General features: G+C 31.6%; 1 protein-coding gene across 2 annotated transcripts in view; it reads right to left on the reverse strand.

The window, feature by feature from the left end:
- Window positions 1-98: 98 nt before the first annotated feature.
- LOC134706664 (uncharacterized) overlaps window positions 99-21337 on the reverse strand; it is a 28001-nt gene continuing 6762 nt past the window's right edge. For both annotated transcript variants that reach the window (XM_063565794.1, XM_063565793.1), the window contains exons 2-18: window positions 18143-18172; window positions 17782-17868; window positions 16988-17077; window positions 16394-16522; window positions 15997-16086; window positions 12784-12903; window positions 11863-11964; window positions 10338-10442; window positions 9998-10093; window positions 8985-9140; window positions 8554-8634; window positions 7391-7709; window positions 6637-6831; window positions 4670-4962; window positions 2483-2988; window positions 1802-1879; window positions 99-575 (exon numbers count right to left, since the gene is read on the reverse strand). In XM_063565794.1, coding sequence (XP_063421864.1) covers window positions 259-575; window positions 1802-1879; window positions 2483-2988; window positions 4670-4962; window positions 6637-6831; window positions 7391-7709; window positions 8554-8634; window positions 8985-9140; window positions 9998-10093; window positions 10338-10442; window positions 11863-11964; window positions 12784-12903; window positions 15997-16086; window positions 16394-16522; window positions 16988-17077; window positions 17782-17864 — 2760 coding nt within the window. In that variant the 5' untranslated portion in view covers window positions 17865-17868; window positions 18143-18172 and the 3' untranslated portion in view covers window positions 99-258. The remainder of the gene's footprint in view (window positions 576-1801; window positions 1880-2482; window positions 2989-4669; window positions 4963-6636; window positions 6832-7390; window positions 7710-8553; window positions 8635-8984; window positions 9141-9997; window positions 10094-10337; window positions 10443-11862; window positions 11965-12783; window positions 12904-15996; window positions 16087-16393; window positions 16523-16987; window positions 17078-17781; window positions 17869-18142; window positions 18173-21337) is intronic.

Raw genomic sequence — 21337 nt, forward strand, 5'->3', positions numbered from 1 at the left:
GAAGTTTTAAATTCAAACTGTAAGACACAGCTCAAACAAAAATGCTTGAAATACTTTGTTGCCTTTCAGCAATCTTGATAGAGTTGACAATTAATAAACTTGTTTAACAAAGTCATTTATTAAAAAAGATGGCGATGTATCTTACGAACTCACGATATAACAATTGCTTCTTTAACTATATTTGTGCAGAAATAAACATCAAAATACATAACTTTAAGCAAAATGCCTATATCAAATGCAAAATGTGAACCAATGGTCTTAACGGTGGAAATCTTCTCTTGTCAGACCTCTTTGCCTGCTTCTTACTTGACCTATAATATTTGCACAATCACTTCTTCCGCACGTGCGCAGTGATGATATCAGGAAATCTACCATAGTTGCACGTCCGGTTTTCCCACGCCATTCACAAAGTGTCTGAAAGTTTGTTCTTACGATATCTCCGTCCATCTGATCTTTGAATTTGTCTATTAAATCCTCACTGACGCCTAGCTGATGAGATAATTTTCTGACGTCACGTTCAGAAAGCTCTCTGGAGAGCTCCATCAGACTGTTGTGTGCAAGAACACATTTAGCCGCTGAAACACATAAATTGAAATCCAATGATTCATAAAGCTTTAGATTTAAAACATTTGCATGAATATTTAGAAATGTGTGTATCTTGTTTAAAGATAATTGTATTATTTTTATTCGAATATTGCTGTTTTATTATTTTAAACTTTGTTCTTTTCACTATCTCAATAGTAACTAAGCTGTCAGTCTCCCAATAAGAGTGTTTAGCGTTATATAGCCATTAATGATCAAAGAGAAAGTGAAAAATTAGCTTAGGTATGACATAAATCTTTTAACTACTATTAAGCTACCATCTTTATGTTACGAAAGTATGTGATCGCTGCTTGTATCAAATTATTATGGAGTTCATCATCGACTTTATCATCACTAATCCACATATATATTGTTCCAAATATGTTAACAAGGAATACGGTTGTATAATTGTTTCAACTACAGCTTATTGTATGGTCTTCCATTATAAAAATAGAAAGCGTACAGTAAGTCATAAAATGCCATTTGATAACAAAAGGTGAAACAATTCAAAAGAGAAAAAAATCAGGCCTAAATAAAACTTAAAACACTAAACAAAAACCAACGACAACCAATTGAAGACCAGTTAATGGTCTAGAACAAACGCAAAAAAAGAAGAACAGGGCGAGGTTAAAAATGTGTGCGCGTGCTCAACCTTACGAAAAACCCGTTGCGCTTTACTCTTCACATCGGTACTAAGCAACAAAAAAAAAAATTAAAAAAAAAAATGACAAAATGACAACCTACATAAGTAATAGATTTTAATGTTCTATAAGCTACTGTCAGCATTTTTAGAGACTAATTTCAAAGTTATCAGTTATCAAATGTACCAGGATTATAATTTAGTACGCCAGACGTGCGTTTCGTCTATATAAGACTCATCAGTGACGCTCATATCAAAATATTTATAAAGCCAAACAAGTACAAGAGCAACTTATACTAAGATTATGAAAATAGTACCACTTTAAAAGATTTTGTATTAAGCCGCGTTACGAATCTGGATAAAAAACATGGCCTTACTTAATGCCAAAATTCAAGTATCGTCCAGATGTAGAACCATCAGTGTGAATTACTTAATGAAAATAATGAATTACGTGATGAAAATAATAAGTAAAGACAATTTCCTAAGATCTTACTGCAACATAAGATTGAAAGTCTTACAGAATAAACATATAACAATCTTAACCTAAATGTTTTAAAATTATTAAACAAGACATTTTACCCTCTTCCTTCAGTTTCAATTCATCCCTAGCGTTGTTGTTTTCATTTAGTTTTATCATGGGTCTTGATGCAATATCATCTGAAAAAAAAGTATGTCAAGATGTAAATAATTGGCGATATTTGAACTCAAATATATACGGAAATAAGTAAAGACATGAACAAAAATAAAGGATGATCACTTATTTCAGAACATCGTATATGCGTTTTGATGTTTTTCATAGTGTTTCCAGTGGATTGTTCATGTGCAAATTGGGCTATTTACAGATTCATTTTGTTTAAGGACTCAATTGGCAATTAAATCCTTCGTATGACCGATTCCTTCTTTCTTATAAGTACATTATACCCAGTTTTGGGTTGCCTGATTGTAATTTGTAGTACACGGGTTAATTTTTCTGCATGTGAAGTATATGTTTAAACTATGTATGGATGAAAGTTTGACGTAACGTCAGCATTCAAAGACTATTGTAACGAAGTGAGCTACTGGTATGTTAATCCAGTAAAAAATCTAGAATAAAAAAAAAACAATATGAACGGACAGGGATGAGATTATTATAGCATAATTTTACCAATCTTTAAAAGATGTATAATGGCTATTTCTAAAAACGAGAAACCACTAACAATACATAATTTCTTTGTAAGCTTCGTTGAAAAGTTGCACATTAAAATGTCTAAATGTACCTACCAGAAGATAATTCAGAGAGGTCTCTTACTGGTATTGCAACAACATGTATTGGTGTATCCGATCCGTCTTCGCTCAGTTTGAACGTAGCAAATGGCTCCTTTTCCTGGTCACGTTTGACTTCAATTGGAATAGTTACGTGGTTATCAGCACCTTTTAAATATGTCATTTTAAAATTTTGACCGTTCCCATTAGAAAGTGTCAACTTAATTTGACCCTCTATTGCAAGGTCAAATGTCTGGTTTTGTTTTACAGCCAAATCTTTTGATCTACTGTTCTTTACTTCTATAAATCCCAGTGTCAATTTCATTTCAATATCTTCTTTAAGCATATTCTTTTCTACGAAGTCCAACCAAAACATTGCACCGCCCTTCGACATATCACGTGACGAATCGTCGATGTATGTCATAAGATTACACATTTGCACTTTTCCAGACATAACTAAGAATTCTTTTTTTAAAGAATCTCGCATGTTTAGGAATATTTTCTTTACTCTGGCTACTGCAATGCTGAAAAAAGTCGAAATGCGTTGAATGTACGATTCTGTATATAATCTAAACTGTCTAAAGATTAATTTTATGATCATCAGTGATGGTAAAAACATACGAAAAGTTTAATTAATTAACCAGAAAAAATACTTGAAAACCAAAAGGCATATAAATATTACGTTATGTTTTTCCTTGACTGAAAATGGTGGTAAAAAAGCAAAAAATAAAAACTTTGTAGGTACAAAAATAAGTAGAATCATACTAGAATCATATAGAACATTGTTATTTCGGGGTTAAATATACTTCATGGTTGGGGTAAACGCAATGTTTCTTGACTGTTCAGAACCGAATAAACAAAGACCTTAGAGTTCTACTTTAGGATATTTATGACAATTGTTTTTATTTGCAGGTGTTTCCTTTTTTTTTCAAACAACGTACAATAAATTGTGGCTTATAATCTTTAAAACTCGACTTTTGGTCATGGTAATTAACGGTATAGAAAGCAGGAGTTAAACGAATCTTATCCCTCAATCAAAAATAGTTACTACCTAAACTTTTAATATTACCAATACCAAGTCAAATGAAATAAATACGAAAAACAAAACGAATCAGAATATAGTAGTGCATATGTGCCTATTCCATGTGCAGTGGTGTTGTTTCATTATACCAAACTGCAAAACATATCTAGCCTTGTCCACACCAAAAACACAAAAAAACCAAACTTGAATGATTAACACAATGTGAATAAAATACTGATCACATGTTCCTAATTTGCGCACAAAGTAAAACAGACTGATGCCAGATATGTGTAAGCAAAGCGTGTACAAATGATCATTATTTTAATCAGATTGCAATTACCAACAAGTTGATCGCTCTCTAAAACAAATATAAAATATGGGTATATTTAAGTTTTATTAAAAAATGAGAACTATTCATATCCAAGTTTCCATACAACGGATAGTGGTAGTATTTCACGCGATCAGAAAAAAATGTGACACTGCTACGATAAACTAAATCAGTCATGATGGTGAACGAATATTATTTTAACCGATCATTTAAATTTTCTTTCCTCATAACTTTTTATTGTGCATATATGTTGTGTTTTGGGTCAGGGAGACCAAGTAGTAGGATATTTTATTAATTGAATTAAAAGGAATAAACGTTTTAGGCTAGGCCAGATGGTATTTACTTTTTGTACACGAAGAATAGAATGCTAACAATGGACTTATTCGCTTTTCTATTGGGCACTAGTCTTCAGTCGTTTATCAGCATCAATTTAAAGAAAAAAAAATAGATTTTAAACGGATCTTTTTGACTTTGAACTTTCCTTATTTAAAAATTTGAAATAATAGAAGAAACGGCAATTCTATTGCATTAACATGAAGTGCATTTATTCATTATATTACAAATCAATTATTGAATAATGGGATCATATGGAAAATAACTGTAAGATCAACGCTTCCAGTCCACAACTATAAATAAGAGCTATAATACAATCATGGCTCATAACTCGATAAAATTACCATCCGGTAGGCAAGTTTATTGCTATTACATAGATAAAACAGTTTAATATGCAATTGTAATTAAAACTTAGATAAAAAAATATACATCTTTGTATATGTTTTGTTTATCAAAAGACTGGATATTAACCATTCTTTATTATGATTTCTTATACTTCTACAAGATTCTATTTCATTCTCACCTCCAAAGTCCTTTACATTCTACTTTAAAGTTCGTTCCATCTTTTGTGATACGACATTGTGACTTATCCAGGACTTGTACTTGTGTGTCGTTGTATCGAATAACGACTAACTGACTGTCTTTCTCTGTGTTAGGGTTGTCTTCCATACGAACAGTGACTACCATGTTCTTTTTCACTTCTACTTCTTCGTCGGTTCTGATTTCCACAGCGTCAGATAAACAGATTATACCCATTATAGAATCCAAACATTTCTCCCTATAAGATGTCACTTCCTTTGAGTCATGTTGAACCACCTAGTTTATATATCATAATAATTAACAATATTTATCCAGATGTTTTTTTACAGAGGCTATTATAATGACGAGAAAAAAATATGTAAGGAGGCGTCCACTTTTTTTTTTTTTTTTATCTTGGCACTTTTTACAAGCTTTACACTGTAACTTTAAGATGTTTAGAACTCGGAGGTGTGACGGGCGCTAAAATGCGATGGTTTGCTGATTAAAATAAAAGAATCGTCAAAAAAATAATCATCCTGCAATAAAGCTGTATACCGTGTTATAATTGTATAGTGTTTAACAATCCTCTTTAAGCACTCAGCTTATAACATAATTTCATTTATACCTTCTATGTACATCTCTTGAAACGGTGCCTGCACATTTGAAAGATACGGCATGAGTTACAGTTCCATAGTACATGTGAGATTGTTCTCTTTATTTTTTCTGCATATTGGATGATTTACTTAAGGTGGTACCTAACACTACAGGGAAGTAACTCTGTAAAGTCAGCTAAACGTTTTAATTACGTTGTGTTGTTAAGGGAATATGAAGCTTCTCAATGATCAAAATTGGAGTTCGTCAAACTGCTATATAACCAGTGTAATTTTTCTGACAAAACGGTTGGTTCAAAATCTTTGAAATTTTAATAGTTTTGTTAAAGGGTCAAAGTAAATACTTTGACAAAATATTATGAAAATTAAACGAGCCAAATTAATTTTAGTGAAAGTGTTGGGTACCACCTTAAATGAGAAATCCTAAATTGAAAAATAAAAACAAGAAGACAAACAATATTCCACAAAAGTTTATACGGAACAGTATATTGGACAACACGAAAAACGAAAAATTAGCCAAGTTTTTTAATTTCACCTTTCGGTATATTGATGAGGTACTGTCTCTTAATTATAGATTCAGTGATCACTTACATTGCATATATCCAAGTTAACTACAAATTAAAGATACTACCGACACGGATAAATCTGCTTCATATTTAGACTTTTTATTCGAAATGACTACTGATGGTAGGTTGAATACCAAAATTTATGACAAACGCGACGATTTTAATTTTCCTATAGTCAACTTTCCATTTCTTTGTAGCAACATCCCAGCGGCACCAGCATATGGAGTATATGTTTCTCAATTGATACGTTAATCTAGAGCTAGCTAAAATATGTTGATATTGTTGAACGAGGAATACTGCTTTCTCAAAAGTTGCTAAGACAGGGCTATGATACAATCAAATTAAGGTCATCACTCAAGAAATTTTACGGTCGCCATCATGAGTTGATTGGCAATTATGACAAAAATGTGTCAGAAATCATATCTGATATTCTTCCTCAGTCATAATAACCTTCCATCATTATCATGAGCACATGATTTCACTCCCGGTTTTTAGTGGAGTTCGTGTTGTTTCTTATTTATTATTTATAACTGTTGATGAAAATGTCCTTTAGTTTAGTGAGTCTTTGTTTACTCCTTGGTTTTGGTTGTTCTTTTTAAGATGAGTGTCACCACTGTAGCTGTCAACAATACCAACATTGGACTTCGGTTGGATTGAAAATGCACTTCAGCGTTAAAAAAACATCGTATTTCAGCGTGACTATCGGGGTTCACTCATTAATATATAAAGAAGACTCAAGTGAAACAAATGGTCTACAATACTATTGAAACAATTATCACATCATTTAAACTTACTTTAATATGCGCCTTAACGGGTGAATCGACGATGTCTGGAAGGAATTTGACTTGAATTTCTTCATTTTCTGCATTAGTATATGTAGATCCCTGAGGCTGAATTTCATGTAACTGTGATGGATTGTCGATGTAAGCTATAAATGCATCCATACTAGATACTTTGAATGATAAATGTGTCTTAGCCTCTGAAACTTCCTAAAACGAAACAAAAAAAAGAATGTGTTATTAATTTAAGTTTAACGATTTCTCCAAAACAAAGGCCAGGCGTTTTCTTTCTTTCTTTCTTTCAGTTATTCTGTTTTAATGTTTTATATCCTGGTATATGTTATGTTTTAATCTGATTCTGATGAGAAATAAAGGCAACAGTAGTATACCGCTGTTCGTAAATCATGAAAAAAAATAATCCGGGTACAAACTAAAAACTGAGGGAAACGCATTAAATATAAAGGGAGGACAACGCCGCAACATTAAAATGTAACACACACAGAAACGAACTAAGCAATAGCAAATTTTGCTGAGAAAAACAAATATAACATCCAGAGAAGACTGGCGTTGAGATCTATAAAAAAAAATGCTAACATCTAAGGCCCAAATAAAGGACCTCGTTTTTAGCTGATTTCTGTTGATGGATGTTTAATTAGAGATATATAATACAAGTGTGTTTATATGCTATAGCTATGGCACTATATGTTTCTGGTTTATAGAATTTTTTGCATTCTTAATTTCAAATTAACAAATAAGACAAAATTTGTACCTGTTGGACATTCTCGATATCGTCCCAACTGCCACCATTGTTGATCTTAACCTGAATTTGTCTCTCTGCAGAATTAGCAACAGGAAGAACGATGAAATCTATTTCGACATCGCTGCTTGTTTTAAGTGGTCCATTACGAACAATGTAAATATCAGAAACAAGTGTCTGATCTTCCGTTAGAGGGAGATCTTTTATCCAATCATTTCTATCTTTCATATCGCATGATCCTACTGTGCAGTCAGCGATTTCCCGATATTGTTCTGGTCTGTAGAAAAGGGAGACATCACTTCCATTTGGATCTTCCTGACAAATGCTCACCCTGAACGAAAGAATATACTTATTAAACATATACTTTATTTTTTAAGTATGCCAATGCTTTACAACAAATTTTGAGCGGACTTAGATGTTAAAATTCCAAAACAAGTTGTCTGATCTGTATTTTTACTGTTTGTATCCTATTACCGATTTTCTAATTTCCACTAAGTGAGGATTCGTGTTGTGTGTGATGCATGCATATCAACAGACACATGCTATGTCGACACATCCGGTCTCGCTCCTTTTTTGGGGTTTTATTTGACCCTCTAAGTATTTTTTACCTCGATTTGTATGTTTTAAAGCGATTTTTGAGATTTGAACACCAGTTTTCTACCGTTATCTTTATGGTCCCTTCAAAGTTCAATGAGAATGAAGCCGTGGTTAGTGGTTGCTTTGAGTGTTCATGTTTTCACGCTTAAAGTTGAAACAATCGTTATTTGCATGACTTGAAACAAGCATTTATTTTATAAAATTGATGATTTAACATGGCTATACAGCTAGGATAGCATCTCAATTGTTCAATTGTTGAGCGGCCAGAAAACAAGTGTAATTATTAAGTGTGAAAACAAATCGGATACAACATGAATAAAGATATGAAAATTACTACAGAAAATGATAATAAAAAAATGTCAAGGATTGCATAAAAAATGTGTACACATATATAGTTATATCTTTTACACTTCAAACTAGCAATTTTCAACCAATATGCTAGCTATATAATTTATTTAAAAGAACATCGTATCATGAGGTAATCAGTTATGTAGAATTTTAAACCAATATAACAAAGTTAATCTAAACAATCGTGTACAGATACATATTTTGATTTTATATTCCAGAAAAATACTTACTTTCCACTTCCAAGAAATTCTTTTGTAAAAGTCTCGTACTCTTTTTCTAGTGTTTTCAGAAGATCTTCTATAGATGGTTGACTATAAAAAATACAATAAATATGAAAGATTATTTCAAAAATGGAAATGCTTTGTACTTCTGCTTTAAATTAAATATGTGTTTACATCGCACAAACATATAATTAGACAGTCTGTTATTTGGAATATATCTGTATATACCTATATAAATGTTGCTAAAGTTTGAATAAAATGTTTATTTCAGATATATAGAAAAAAATGTTGTCACTCATGGTAAATAGCAATTGACTTTTGACAGTTATTGAAACGTTTGATAACATTCAAAAATAAAATTTGTAAATCGTAAAATAAGTACTAGACTATGAGAAAATGGATGTATCTCAAACCACTTAGATTGTTTGTAGCATGCTTACCTTGGTTCAACTTTTTCTTCATCAGTCTTTTCTACACTTTGATCTTCTTTAGCTTTGTTCTTGTCTTTGCTTTTGCTTGTTTGTTTGTTTTTATTATCGTTATCCTCTTTATTCTGGGAATCATCTTCCTGTTTCCTTTCATTGTCATCTGTAGGTCTAAATGAACAAAGATAAAATTTACTTTACTGATAAGAAGCATTAGATACATACCGCACTACATTTAAACATGATCTGTTCACATTGTACTTCATTTAATTAATCTGTACACATTGTACTTCATGTAATTCACCTGTACTCATTGTATTTTATGTAAACATATGAGATTTACGCATTGTACTAAATGTTAAACATATAATCTGTATACATTGAATTTTATATTAACATTTCTATACAAAAAAAAATGTTTTTGAATCGTATAAAAAATAGGACAAACATGAAACTGTCTGACATATACTAAATGCTTTACTTCCGATAAACATTTTAGATTATTTTGAAATTTATTTTCTTCATATAAATACACAAAATACTTTAAGATGAAACACACATTTCTTGAAAGTGAACCTGATGACAATTATGTCAAGGGGTTCAGGGGAAATTGGTGATACCTCGTTTCATTCATTTTCATGAACCAATCTATTTATACGTTCATCTCTTTGTATCCAATATTTTTGTCCATTTATATCGGCAAACTTTAGAATAAATAATAACACAGCCTTATAATAAAACGCGCTTTTGATAAAACCTAAGGGTTGCAGTCAATTTTTGAATTAATAAAAACAAATGGTCAAACAACACCATAGTAGATAACATAACGGAAATTTATGATACTAAATAGTAAGATATAATTGCACATTCATATCAGATTAAAGATAAATATGTTCTTGTTACTGTCATGAATTGTTGTAAGTTTAAATTGGTTTTAAAGTTCAAATATATACTATCAAGTACAGAATACAATGTGGTTAGTATCCATACTCTAATCATAATATAATATGTATATTAATTCTATTTACTCAAGTTTATGTTGTTTCAGTAGTTGTCGTAGTAAAGGAAACAGGGATTCCAATGAATTTGAATATTTCTTCAGATCATCTTCCACGTCCTCAGAACTAAAAGTATAGATAAAAAGTTATAAATTTAAAAAAACAAAACATAAAATAGATGACTATCGAAAATAGTTGTTTGTGAGAGTTGAATCAGTTAATATATCAATGTCATTTTAAGAGAGAACTCTATCACCACACATTAAAAAAAAACAATTTGTTTTGGTGTTAACTACATTTGAGGAAAACATTTTGATAAAAATCTGAAGTTTGACTTGGGAAGATGAATATGCTACATATTTGTACTTACTTTCCAACAAGAATTGGTTTCAATACATTCACCGAGATGTAATTTAGTCCATACAAAGACCATGTGATCATGTTTAAAATAGCATCCTCTGCGGAATGATCTTCTCTGAAAATATATGATGCAAATAAAAATGTAAAAGAGTCCGCAAATATTTAATGCATTGTGACTGTGGTTACCAGTATGTAATGCTCTTAAACTTTATTTTTGATTTGACTCTCCTAACTGCTTTTAATCGAACACCAATGGTGACTCTGATGTAGGCGAACCGCACGTCTGTCGTATCAAATCATAAACATGGCATCTTTAGAGTTTTAACGCTTATTACAAACACATATTTCTTGTCAATGCTTGACCAAACCCACTATTTAAACAAAAGAATATATGATCTAAAGTATAAAAGATATACTGAAATGTTCATGACTTTTCACTTGTAACATATTTGAGATAAAAACCGATCAGATTTGATGCCGTAAAATATCAATCTATGAAGAGCAATATACTCAAATAGCATATAAAGTAACGGCAGCAAAGTCAGATATAAATGCTGTGCAGTACATTGTTTTGTTGTTCTGTAGTCATTTTTTTGTATTCCTGTCCTTCATTTGTGCTTATGTGATTTGTCTACATATAATTTTATTTCTTTGATTACACATTTTTATTTTATAGTGATTTAAGATTTTGACACAATGTTGACTTTTGTATCCCTACGGTTGACATGTTTACCTATTTTGTCTGTTTGTTTTGTTCACGCATTGCTTTCATTATAATGGAATTAAATGCGACTATCAAACAAGTGAGAGGATTAGCTAGCTATAAAACCAGGTTTAATTCATCATTTTCTACATAAGGAAATAACTGTAGAATTTCAGGAATATGACAGTTGTTTTCCATTCGTTTGATGTGCTTGAGATTTTGATTTTGCCATTTGATGAAGGACTTTCCTATTTGAAATTTGCTTGGAGTTCGGTATTTTTGTATATTTGATTTAAACAGAAACTTCAGCAATGTTCGTGTGTAGTTTAAACAGCTTTATTCATTTATATTAAATGCAGAATTAAAGAGGCGGAGGTTTACATCAATGGTTAAATGACAGCTGTTTTAAAGTAGTATTCAAAATAAAGCCAACAGTAGTATACCGTTGTTCAAAAGTCATAAATCGATTGAGAGAAAACACCTAAACCCGAAAAAAACACAAAAACTGACAAAAATAACACGATATAACAGAAACACTATAGTGCATTGTCGATTTGTTCCCCTTTTCAATTCTTAAACCCACATATGTTTATCTTTAACACTGGGTCGGTATCGGAACTGGTTTAATGTCAGTCTTATAGTTCCACTTGAAGCCTGCTATCAGAATGTTTGCCTTTTTTATATCCTTTTTTTTGGTGCATGGGGGATTGCTCCAGGTTTATTTTCAGTATTTTCTCTTGTTTAAACTAGTTATTTTAACCTTGTATGTCAGTCTTTTACTTTAGTTTGTGCAACAATGAGTTCAATATCTGAACGCCTTCTAACAACTTACTCCATACAGGACGCACACTTCACAATTTTAACTAATGAATCACAGGCACTCGTTAGATGTTCAATCACTGTAAATACTGTGTTTTTCGTACTGTCTTTAATGCTAATTAAATACAAAACAAAATAATATTTAATTGCACACATGGATCAATGAGAATTATGAAATATTTTATTCAAGTTAGGTAAGTAAGTTAGTCTTAAAGTTCTCGAACCCAACATTTTCGTGTGCCGCCAACTTCTGCTAGTCACATTATTTAATCAATCACTAATCTAGTTTTCAATTTTCAATATCGAATAAATTTGGGTTGCTTCTTTAAATAAAGACGAAACAAGTTACACGTTAATCACTATTGCATAATGCCGAAATGTCAACTTTATCATTTAAAATTATATTATGTAATAATTTTTACATTTTCATCCAAATGCCAGTGAAACTACAGATTATAGGAATGAAAAATTAATTTGAATGCCATTAAGTTTTAAATTTGCTATAACTACATTTAATAAGGTTTCATAAAAATAGATCAAATGGAAAATGTCTCCCACTTTTTTAATATGCATTTCTTTGAATAAATCTATTTGGAATAGAGATATATGATCATATATGTATATAAATCTTATTGCTTGAATATTGCTTAGCAATAATTGTAAACACCAAATTTTGCAGAAAAAAATGTTTCTGCATGCAGTGTGATCGTCATTTCAATAATGAGGAATTTGTCTCATTTGCAATTATAACGCTACAAATTTATGCTGTTCTTCAGTAGATTATTTGTGGCATATGTATATTTACTGCTGATAAAACACTTTTATAGTTTAAAGAGAGATGAGATGTTTAAAAACATTGTGAAAACAATAAAATTAAAAAATCAAAACTGCATCTAAAAAAGGACTTCTGACCAACTTCGTTTTAAAAACGTACTTATCTGGAATAGGATGTTGAACAAGATCACAACTGAGGACAACTTGTTTAACACAGGACGTAGAACACACTGTCAGTGATTTGGCCAGATCATCATGGTCGTCTGTGGAGTTCCAATTACTGTAAATAAACCATAGAAGAAACATTTCACTTTATTTCATTTAAAATTATTTTTATTTTTCAAAGTAGTGCTTCTATGGTCGCGTTGAGTTTCTTTGACACATTCCCCATTTCCATTTTCAATTTTATTACTTGAAATAAAGCTTGTAAAATTAAAACGTCAAATTATTTGTGTGTATATTTCAGATCCTAATTTGTTATCATTTTGCACATGTCAAGCAATGTTAATTGTTGATCGTTTTGCTACAGAAAAGATGTCTATTATTATGTGTAATAGAAGTATCAATTACAATTTGGAATCCACTGTTACAAACCCTCATTCAAACCAATACAAACTACAAGCTATAATTTCGGATATTGCTAGTCATAGACTTTTCAAGCCAGTTCGAATTGGAAAAGATGAAAAAGAGAAAAGATCTTTTCTAAATCTTTCCTTTGCCAACAAAGGTCTTGATGGCGTCAACCTAGGCAATATCCTTCATCATAAATTAGTTCAATCGAAAATACCTCCTTATTTCAGAGACCAGTCTGTACCAATAATTTCTTATACCTATACCAAACCTATTGCAACTAAAATGTTCAATTACAAACGCGTTTTGCAGGATCTCGATATTGACGACTTCAAGTCTAAACCTCCTGATTGCACTTGTGCTAGTTCCCAATTCACATATAATCCTGCTGGCCACGTTATTACAGGTGACCTTAACATTGTTAATAACACTTCTCTACGAAACGTGTTATCGAAAGGTCCGAAATATCGTGAGCCTAAATCCATCAATTGGAAATACAACTTTAAAATGTTGATGGATTCAGTCGATGGTTTATGCCAGGCAATGGGCTAAGCGCGAGAAGGAAGACGTAGACACTCTATCCGAATGGATAAAGGCAGTGAGGTCGTTAATACAAAATCAGAATTAAGAAACTGAATGGGTCCATCAATGCCCATGCTACGTCAATCTTCAAAGATCCAAATGTTGCTAAACACCTATCTGACCTGCATGATAAATATGTTGTTGTCCCCGCAGACAAAGCCCCAAATAACATCGTTTTTGTCTGTAAAAGTCAATACATTAATTGCTTAAAAAACGAATTAGGTATAGATAATTCACTTGAAAACCCAACATATACACTCACGACACTTACCAAAGAGGAAATCCTGGATAATCATAGGTCTGTTCTTTGTTCCTTTGGTATTACAACCAAAGATGAAGAACTGGATCTTCCATCACTGTATTGGATACCTAAACTACATAAGTGTCCTTACAAACAACGGTATATTGCTGGGTCTTCCAAGTGCTCCACGAAACCCCTTTCTAAATTATTAACATCTATTTTATTAGCAATCAAAGACGGGTTTCAAATTTATTGTGAAACTGCCTATTCTAGAGTTGGCGTGAATCAGATGTGGATACTTAAAAATTCCAAAGATCTTTTAGAGTACATACAATCTAACTCTCTTTCATCTTGTAACAGTATTAAAACATTTGACTTTTCTACTCTTTACACAAGTATTCCACATTCCAAACTAAAAGACAAATTAAAAGAGTTGGTATTACTTTGCTTCATAAAAAAGAATGGCCAACGTAGATACAAGTATCTTGTCTTAGGGAGGGATAAATCCTACTTTGTAAAGAATCATTCTGATTCAAACAAAAAAATCTCTGAAACCGATATTATCAAGATGCTTGATTTCTTGATTGACAACATATTTGTTACGTTCGGAGGACGTGTTTTTCCAACAGACTGTCGGCATCCCAATGGGAATAAACTGTGCCCCTCTACTTGCTGACTTGTTTCTTTATTATTATGAGGCTGATTTCATGCAGGAACTTTTTAGGAAGAAAGATAAGAAGTTAGCAATATCCTTTAACTCTACTTTCCGCTATATAGATGACGTTCTTTCACTAAACAATTCAAAATTTGGTGACTATGTGGATCGCATCTATCCCATTGAATTGGAGATAAAGGATACTACAGATACAGTTAAGTCGTCTTCATATCTTGACTTACATCTAGAAATTGACAATGAAGGTCGGTTGAAGACAAAACTTTACGACAAAAGAGATGATTTCAGCTGTCCAATTGTGAACTTTCAATTTCTAAGTAGCAACATTCCAGCAGCACCTGCATACGGGGTATATATCTCCCAATTGATACGATATTCCCGTGCTTGCATTTCCTATCATGATTTTCTTGATAGAGGGTTACTGCTCACAAGGAAGCTATTAAACCAAGAGTTCCAAATGGTGAAGTTGAAATCATCCCTTCGTAAATTTTACGGACGCCATCACGAGTTGGTTGACCGTTATGGAATAACCGTTTCACAAATGATATCGGATATGTTCCTTACGTCGTAACTACAATCCCCTTTCCTTTCATGAATTTGACCTACCGAATTAGACTATTTACCGGATTTGTAATCACATAAGCAACACGACGGGTGCCGCATGTGGAGCAGGATCTGCTTAACCTTCCAGAGCACCTGAGATCACCCCTAGTTTTTGGTGGGGTTCGTGTTCTTTATTCTTTAGTTTTCTATGTTGTGTCATGTGTACTATTGTTTTTCTGTTTGTCTTTTTCATTTTTAGCCATGGCGTTGTCAGTTTGTTTTAGATGTACGAGTTTGACTGCCCCTTTGGTATCTTTCGTCCCTCTTTTACAACAGAAAAATGCTAAAAACTTTATCATGAATTATGGTAAAAGTAATTTTTCAACTCTTTATGGATTTTATCTATACATCCTGTTGGTAATGAAGTATATAATATCATACTTATATTTCTTAACTTCACTGGGACAATTGTTTTCACAATACTGTCAATTAATTATTTATAAACCCATTACAAATTCCTCATTAAATATACATATTTAAAGATTTGTCAATCAGCTTATTTGTTGTGTCCCGGCAACGGTCCACATAAAAAGGTTCTGAGAAGATTTCAATCGTTTATTATTTATAACGCACAACCAATGAATGTTATATTCGTTTATTCTCATGATTACTATTTTAACAAAATATAACCTGATCTACTTATTATATAATGAAGTTGGAGAAAAGAACTAGAGTATATATATAAACTATAAAATTAAACTTACTCTATCAGTAAGGCCACCATCAAATCTGCAGAAATAAGGGAACAACTTCCCCAAAGCTCTAACAGTGCTGGTATATCTTTTTCATAAAACCTTAAAAAAATATTGAAATAAAGAATGTCAAAAAATTCTTATGACTTAACCTAATGATTTTTTTTACAGAGTCGAATTGTATTTTTACGTAAGTTTAAATTCAAATCTTCAATAATTTCTTCATTTTTTCCAACTTGTGAAAAAGGTGTTGGTATTTTTTGATTAACTTAGACAGAATAAAAACCAAAAATAATTCTCAACAAGAATTTGGTTCTGCAAACAGCAACTTGTATTTTGATCATCTATAAGAAAATAAATAAAACTAAGCCGTTTACACGTCATATTATATGCGACCTATATAGCATACCTTTGCGATAGTTCCTCGTCGCTAAATATTTCGGATTCTACTTCACCATAAGCCAGTCGGATCGTATACAGCAATCTTGAAAATTCGTCATAGACAAGTCCGAACTTGAATGCATCGTCTTGTTCAAGTCTGAAGTGAAAATTATAAAACTATTTTAAAAATAAAAGAAAAACGAGATAATAAAACAGTTGGTTATATATTGTTTTCAGAAGAAACGTACAGACCACAATTTTTGGCAATTCATATGTACAATCTTTAGCAAAAAAACCATGATGTTCATCCTTAATTGTCATGACAACAACTTACTCATACTAACAAAAATCACTATATATTTCCTTTACTTTTAACCATTGTGGTGTCATTCTATGTTAGACTTATGAGTTTGAATGTGCCTCTTGTATCTTTCGCCTGTCTTTTACCTAGATCTATAATATCAAGCTATAACCTATTTGGTAAAAACTCCGAGAAAAAATTAAAAAAGAAAGTCCTTAATCAAATGACAAAATTAAATGCTAAAACAAATGGACAGATTTCATTATGAAATCATTTTTCCCAATCTAGATTTACATTGACAATAACTAATTCAAAACATACTTCGTAAGATAACACTGTTTCCCTTTTAACTTCATGCATATTCTAATGGCAGTTGTTATTGTTGAATCTTCGACTCGCTTCCATTTGTCTCTGAAAAAGAAATATCTTCTTTTCTCAGATATACTAAGTGTACATTTCTAAACGAAATAAAAGTGATTGAGGGTAACTATACAATTGAGAAGTCAAAATTAAATCCCCAAAAAAATTGAACTCCGAGGACAATTCAAAACGGAAAGAGCCTAGTAAGTTACTATCATAATTACACCTTATGTAAGAATCCTGGGTTTTGATTGGTTGATAGCCAGTGTATTTTTCACCAATTCACTGTTGTCAAACATTCATTTTTTAACGCCGCCGGGGTATTTGCCAAAAGGATATGCCTTTTTTACCCTGCCGTGGTATTTGCAAAAAAAATACTCTTTCCGACTGGACGCTTGTAACGTCACGATCATCAATGCGTTTTTGAACATTATCATTCGGTGTAATTAAACAGATATATCATGTTCTTGAGGGGTATTTGCGGGAAAAAAACAGTCTTGAGAATGAATTTCCCTCGCCTTACGGCTCGTGAAATTTAACATTCTCTCGACTGGTATTTTTCGCAAATACCCCTCCTTAACATGATATATCTGTTTAATATTCATTTAAACTAGACAAATTTATTAGGTTTTTAATTGAAAATTCTATACCTTATTGGCATCTTATGTTGTGTCAATAGTCTATTGGTACCAAATGAGAGAGAGATAGAGAGAGAAGGAAAGAAATGAATAGCGAAAAAAAAGAAATGTACGTACTGTATATTTGATATATCGCTAACATTCATCCAACATTTCTTTATGTCCTCTGACATGTGAACCAGAACATCATTCTCGTCCATTTGTCTGTAACAATAAGATATTAAAGGTAGTAACATAAAGCATACAGAAAATATAGCACATGAGTACTGCCAACATCGGGGGAAAACCTAGCGACAAAGTAACATAAATTTCTCATGTAAAACAGTCAAACCAAACAAATCACTATAACGTCTACATTACATCATGCCTTGAAAAGGAAAGAATGAAACTTAAACTCTAAGTTTTAATTCAAATCAAATTTTTCATTGTTGTCCTAACTTGAGAATTGAACTTTATAGTGACATTATAATAGGCTTACCCTTTTGCCTGTCTTGTCCTTGTCTGTTTTCTGAAATGATGATAGAAAACCTTGTAGCATACATATATTCCAAAAAGTCAATAACATTGATCAATACATGTAGAATAATTGTTTTACATAATACAATTTTAGTATATATACTTTGTAAATAGATAAAATCCAAGAGACGAAGTTTTTAACACAACATGATATGAAACGATTTTTAAAATCAGTATTACAAAAGTAAATAGAATTTAAACCAAGACAAATATTTGGTGAGTTCTGCAAATTAATAGTATGCGAAATGACAGTTATTATTTACAATAAATAAAGACCCCTCTGCATATACTGTTTGCTTAAACTATTATACCAGAATGTCTTATCTAGAGGTATAAAATTAAGAAATAACTTATATAGTATATTTAATATTTTCTTTTCTCTAACAATGAATGGATAGTACTTGTTTTGCTCTTTTCTTCTAAATAATTATGACAGAATATTGTTTGCAAAAAAAACCCACCCTGTTTACTATTGAAGAAAAAAATACCAATTATATAAAAAAAAATTAGATGAACTTACCGAAAATATATAGGTTGTTCCAATGAGAAAGAATGACGATGGTGAAAGTATCAGTACCTATAGGTTACTGTATAAGAACATTTGAATATAAATTTTCACAAAACTACGATTTATATTGTTGCTGCAAAAAGCCTAATATTTTATTTTTATTTGGAGAAAAAAAATGATATACGTTAGATACTTTTTGCTATCACCAAATGATTTGTCGACAGTCTGGACTATGACATTGCCTCTGAGTTAAGGAACCAACATTTTTATTCAGAAAAGGTTATATCCTTAAACAATAAACTGAGGTAATACTTAATAAAGATAACAGGAATGATAAGCTGTTTAAAAGACAACACCACCCACCAACACTTAAATAGTTATGTGTGTATACACTACTACGCTAGTCTAACCGCGGTGATCTCTACATTTATAAATCATACAACGATCATGTCATAATTCATTTCCAAATTGGTGAAACCGTTTGAACTGCAACTGTTATTGAAATATAATGCAACAGAATATGAACTGTAGATGTATAGTGAAATTAAAGTCGCCTCTACTAAATCTAATTAAGCATGAGAGAGATAGACAAAACATCGCATAGATATTGACGGTCAATAAACAAGTTCAGAGTTTCGGTATTTGTTTTGTTTGAATAAACAATATTTCAAACCAATAGATATATACAACTGTACCATGAAGTACTTATGCAAACATAATAACAACATTTTTAACATTCTTTGGTATTAATCATGTTTAGTTTAGTTTAAACATATTTATTTATAGTGCATTGGGAAACAAGTTTTGCAACTTATATTAATCCCTTTCCACTCTGCGGGTGTGAGTGCTGCCTTGTAGCGGCATTAGCCTGCTCTTTTTCGAAATCTACAAGGGTGTCTTTAACGTGCAAGAGATACCCATCCGGAGCAACTGAGATCACCCCTAGTTTTTGGTGGGGTTCGTGTTGTTTATTCTTTAGTTTTCTATGTTGTGTCATGTGTACTATTGTTTTTCTGTTTGTTTTTTTTTCATTTTTAGCCATGGCGTTGTCAGTTTGTATTAGATTTATGAGTTTGACTGTCCCTTTGGTATCTTTCGTCCCTCTTTTAACACGGGTCAACCATTTATCGCCCCCTTCCGACGGACTAGCATCGTTTCCTTAAGACCATACACGCAAATCGTGTCAAGGGAGAGCCGAAAATTCAGTCCCTGAAATTTTCATCCCAGTCGGGAATCGAACCAGAAACCTTTTTGTTAGTAGTCCGATGCACTAATCACTACACCCCTGCTCTCATGTTATATAGTTATTGCTAGTAATGGACTTTTGATATAAAGCATACAATTCAAAGCATTTATTATCTTTTCTACAACACGGATTTAGTTTTTATTCGTTTAAACTAAAATAAATTGTTGCGTGACAAAGTCACAGGCTTCTAGTTTTAAATCAAAGATGAAGTTTTCATCAGATAAATCTGACAGTAAAAACATTAATTGAAAAGACTAGGTTAAAAAAGCGTTATACCGACAAATCTAAAGATTCTTTTAGAAAGTAAAAGACAAGTTACCATATAGAATATACTTAAATTAGATCTGGCTTCTATGCTTACGACTGTCTTATTATATTTGTATTTTATCCTTTTTTGTACCAGCTTTGTTACGTGTGTTCAAAGTGCAACTTTTTAAAGTCTTAAAGTATAAACAAAAACACCAAACTCCAAGGTAAATAAAGGTGAAGTCCATTAATAAAGGCAACAGTAGTATACCGATGTTCAAAAGTCATAAAACATGACAAAATTAGACGTTAGACTATATCAACCGACAGATTTATTGGAAATAACGGTCATATATCTGACTTGGTATCTAAATTTTGCGATGAAAATGAGGGGCTTAACATCTTTTTATAGCAAGCTAAACATTCCAATTATCTAAAACTAGAAAATAATTTTAAATCTTACGTAAACATATTGCTAAATGTCTTATCATGCTTTAACTTTGAAGTATACATTTTGGTTGAAAAATAGAGGATATGTCAAATAAAGAATAGTACAACAAAATATTTATTAGCGAGGGATAAAATAGAATAAGAACTGTTCATGGTGCACAAATCTAGGAAATTAACATTAAACACATATCATAGTATGTCAATTAACAAGTATAAAACAAAGTTCATCAGTCGTAGCATTATTCCATTATATTCTTTGTTTTAGTAATGATAAAGAATTACCGCACAACAAGAACTCACAAGCTTTAGTTCGAACGAAAGATGTTATCTTAAGTTGTATAAACAGTTGGAAACTGTTGAAGTCTTTCAAGAAAATCAATGTCAAAACCATTGAAGTAAACATCCATCATATGTCTTGTTAATAAAATTGGTCTATAGAAATTGCTTAAGTTAAACTCCCTGTATCGTAAAGAACGGATGAGAGGTGTTTTATTGAGAAAAAATAAATAAATCGATTTTGAGATTACTCAATAATAGCTTTAACGATATAGGGAAAAGAATTAAATGACTTATATACAGTAGTAGTACAGTTTATCGAGATATTTGCTCGTGATGAACTGGGATGGAAGTAAATATTTTCAATATATCTTAAGTAACTACAATAGAGTAGACTTTACAATTGCATTCCTTATCTATCCGAGGAGGAA

The sequence above is a fragment of the Mytilus trossulus genome, chromosome 2 (assembly GCF_036588685.1).
Source record: "Mytilus trossulus isolate FHL-02 chromosome 2, PNRI_Mtr1.1.1.hap1, whole genome shotgun sequence".
In the NCBI taxonomy this organism is placed as follows: Eukaryota; Metazoa; Mollusca; class Bivalvia; order Mytilida; family Mytilidae; genus Mytilus; species Mytilus trossulus.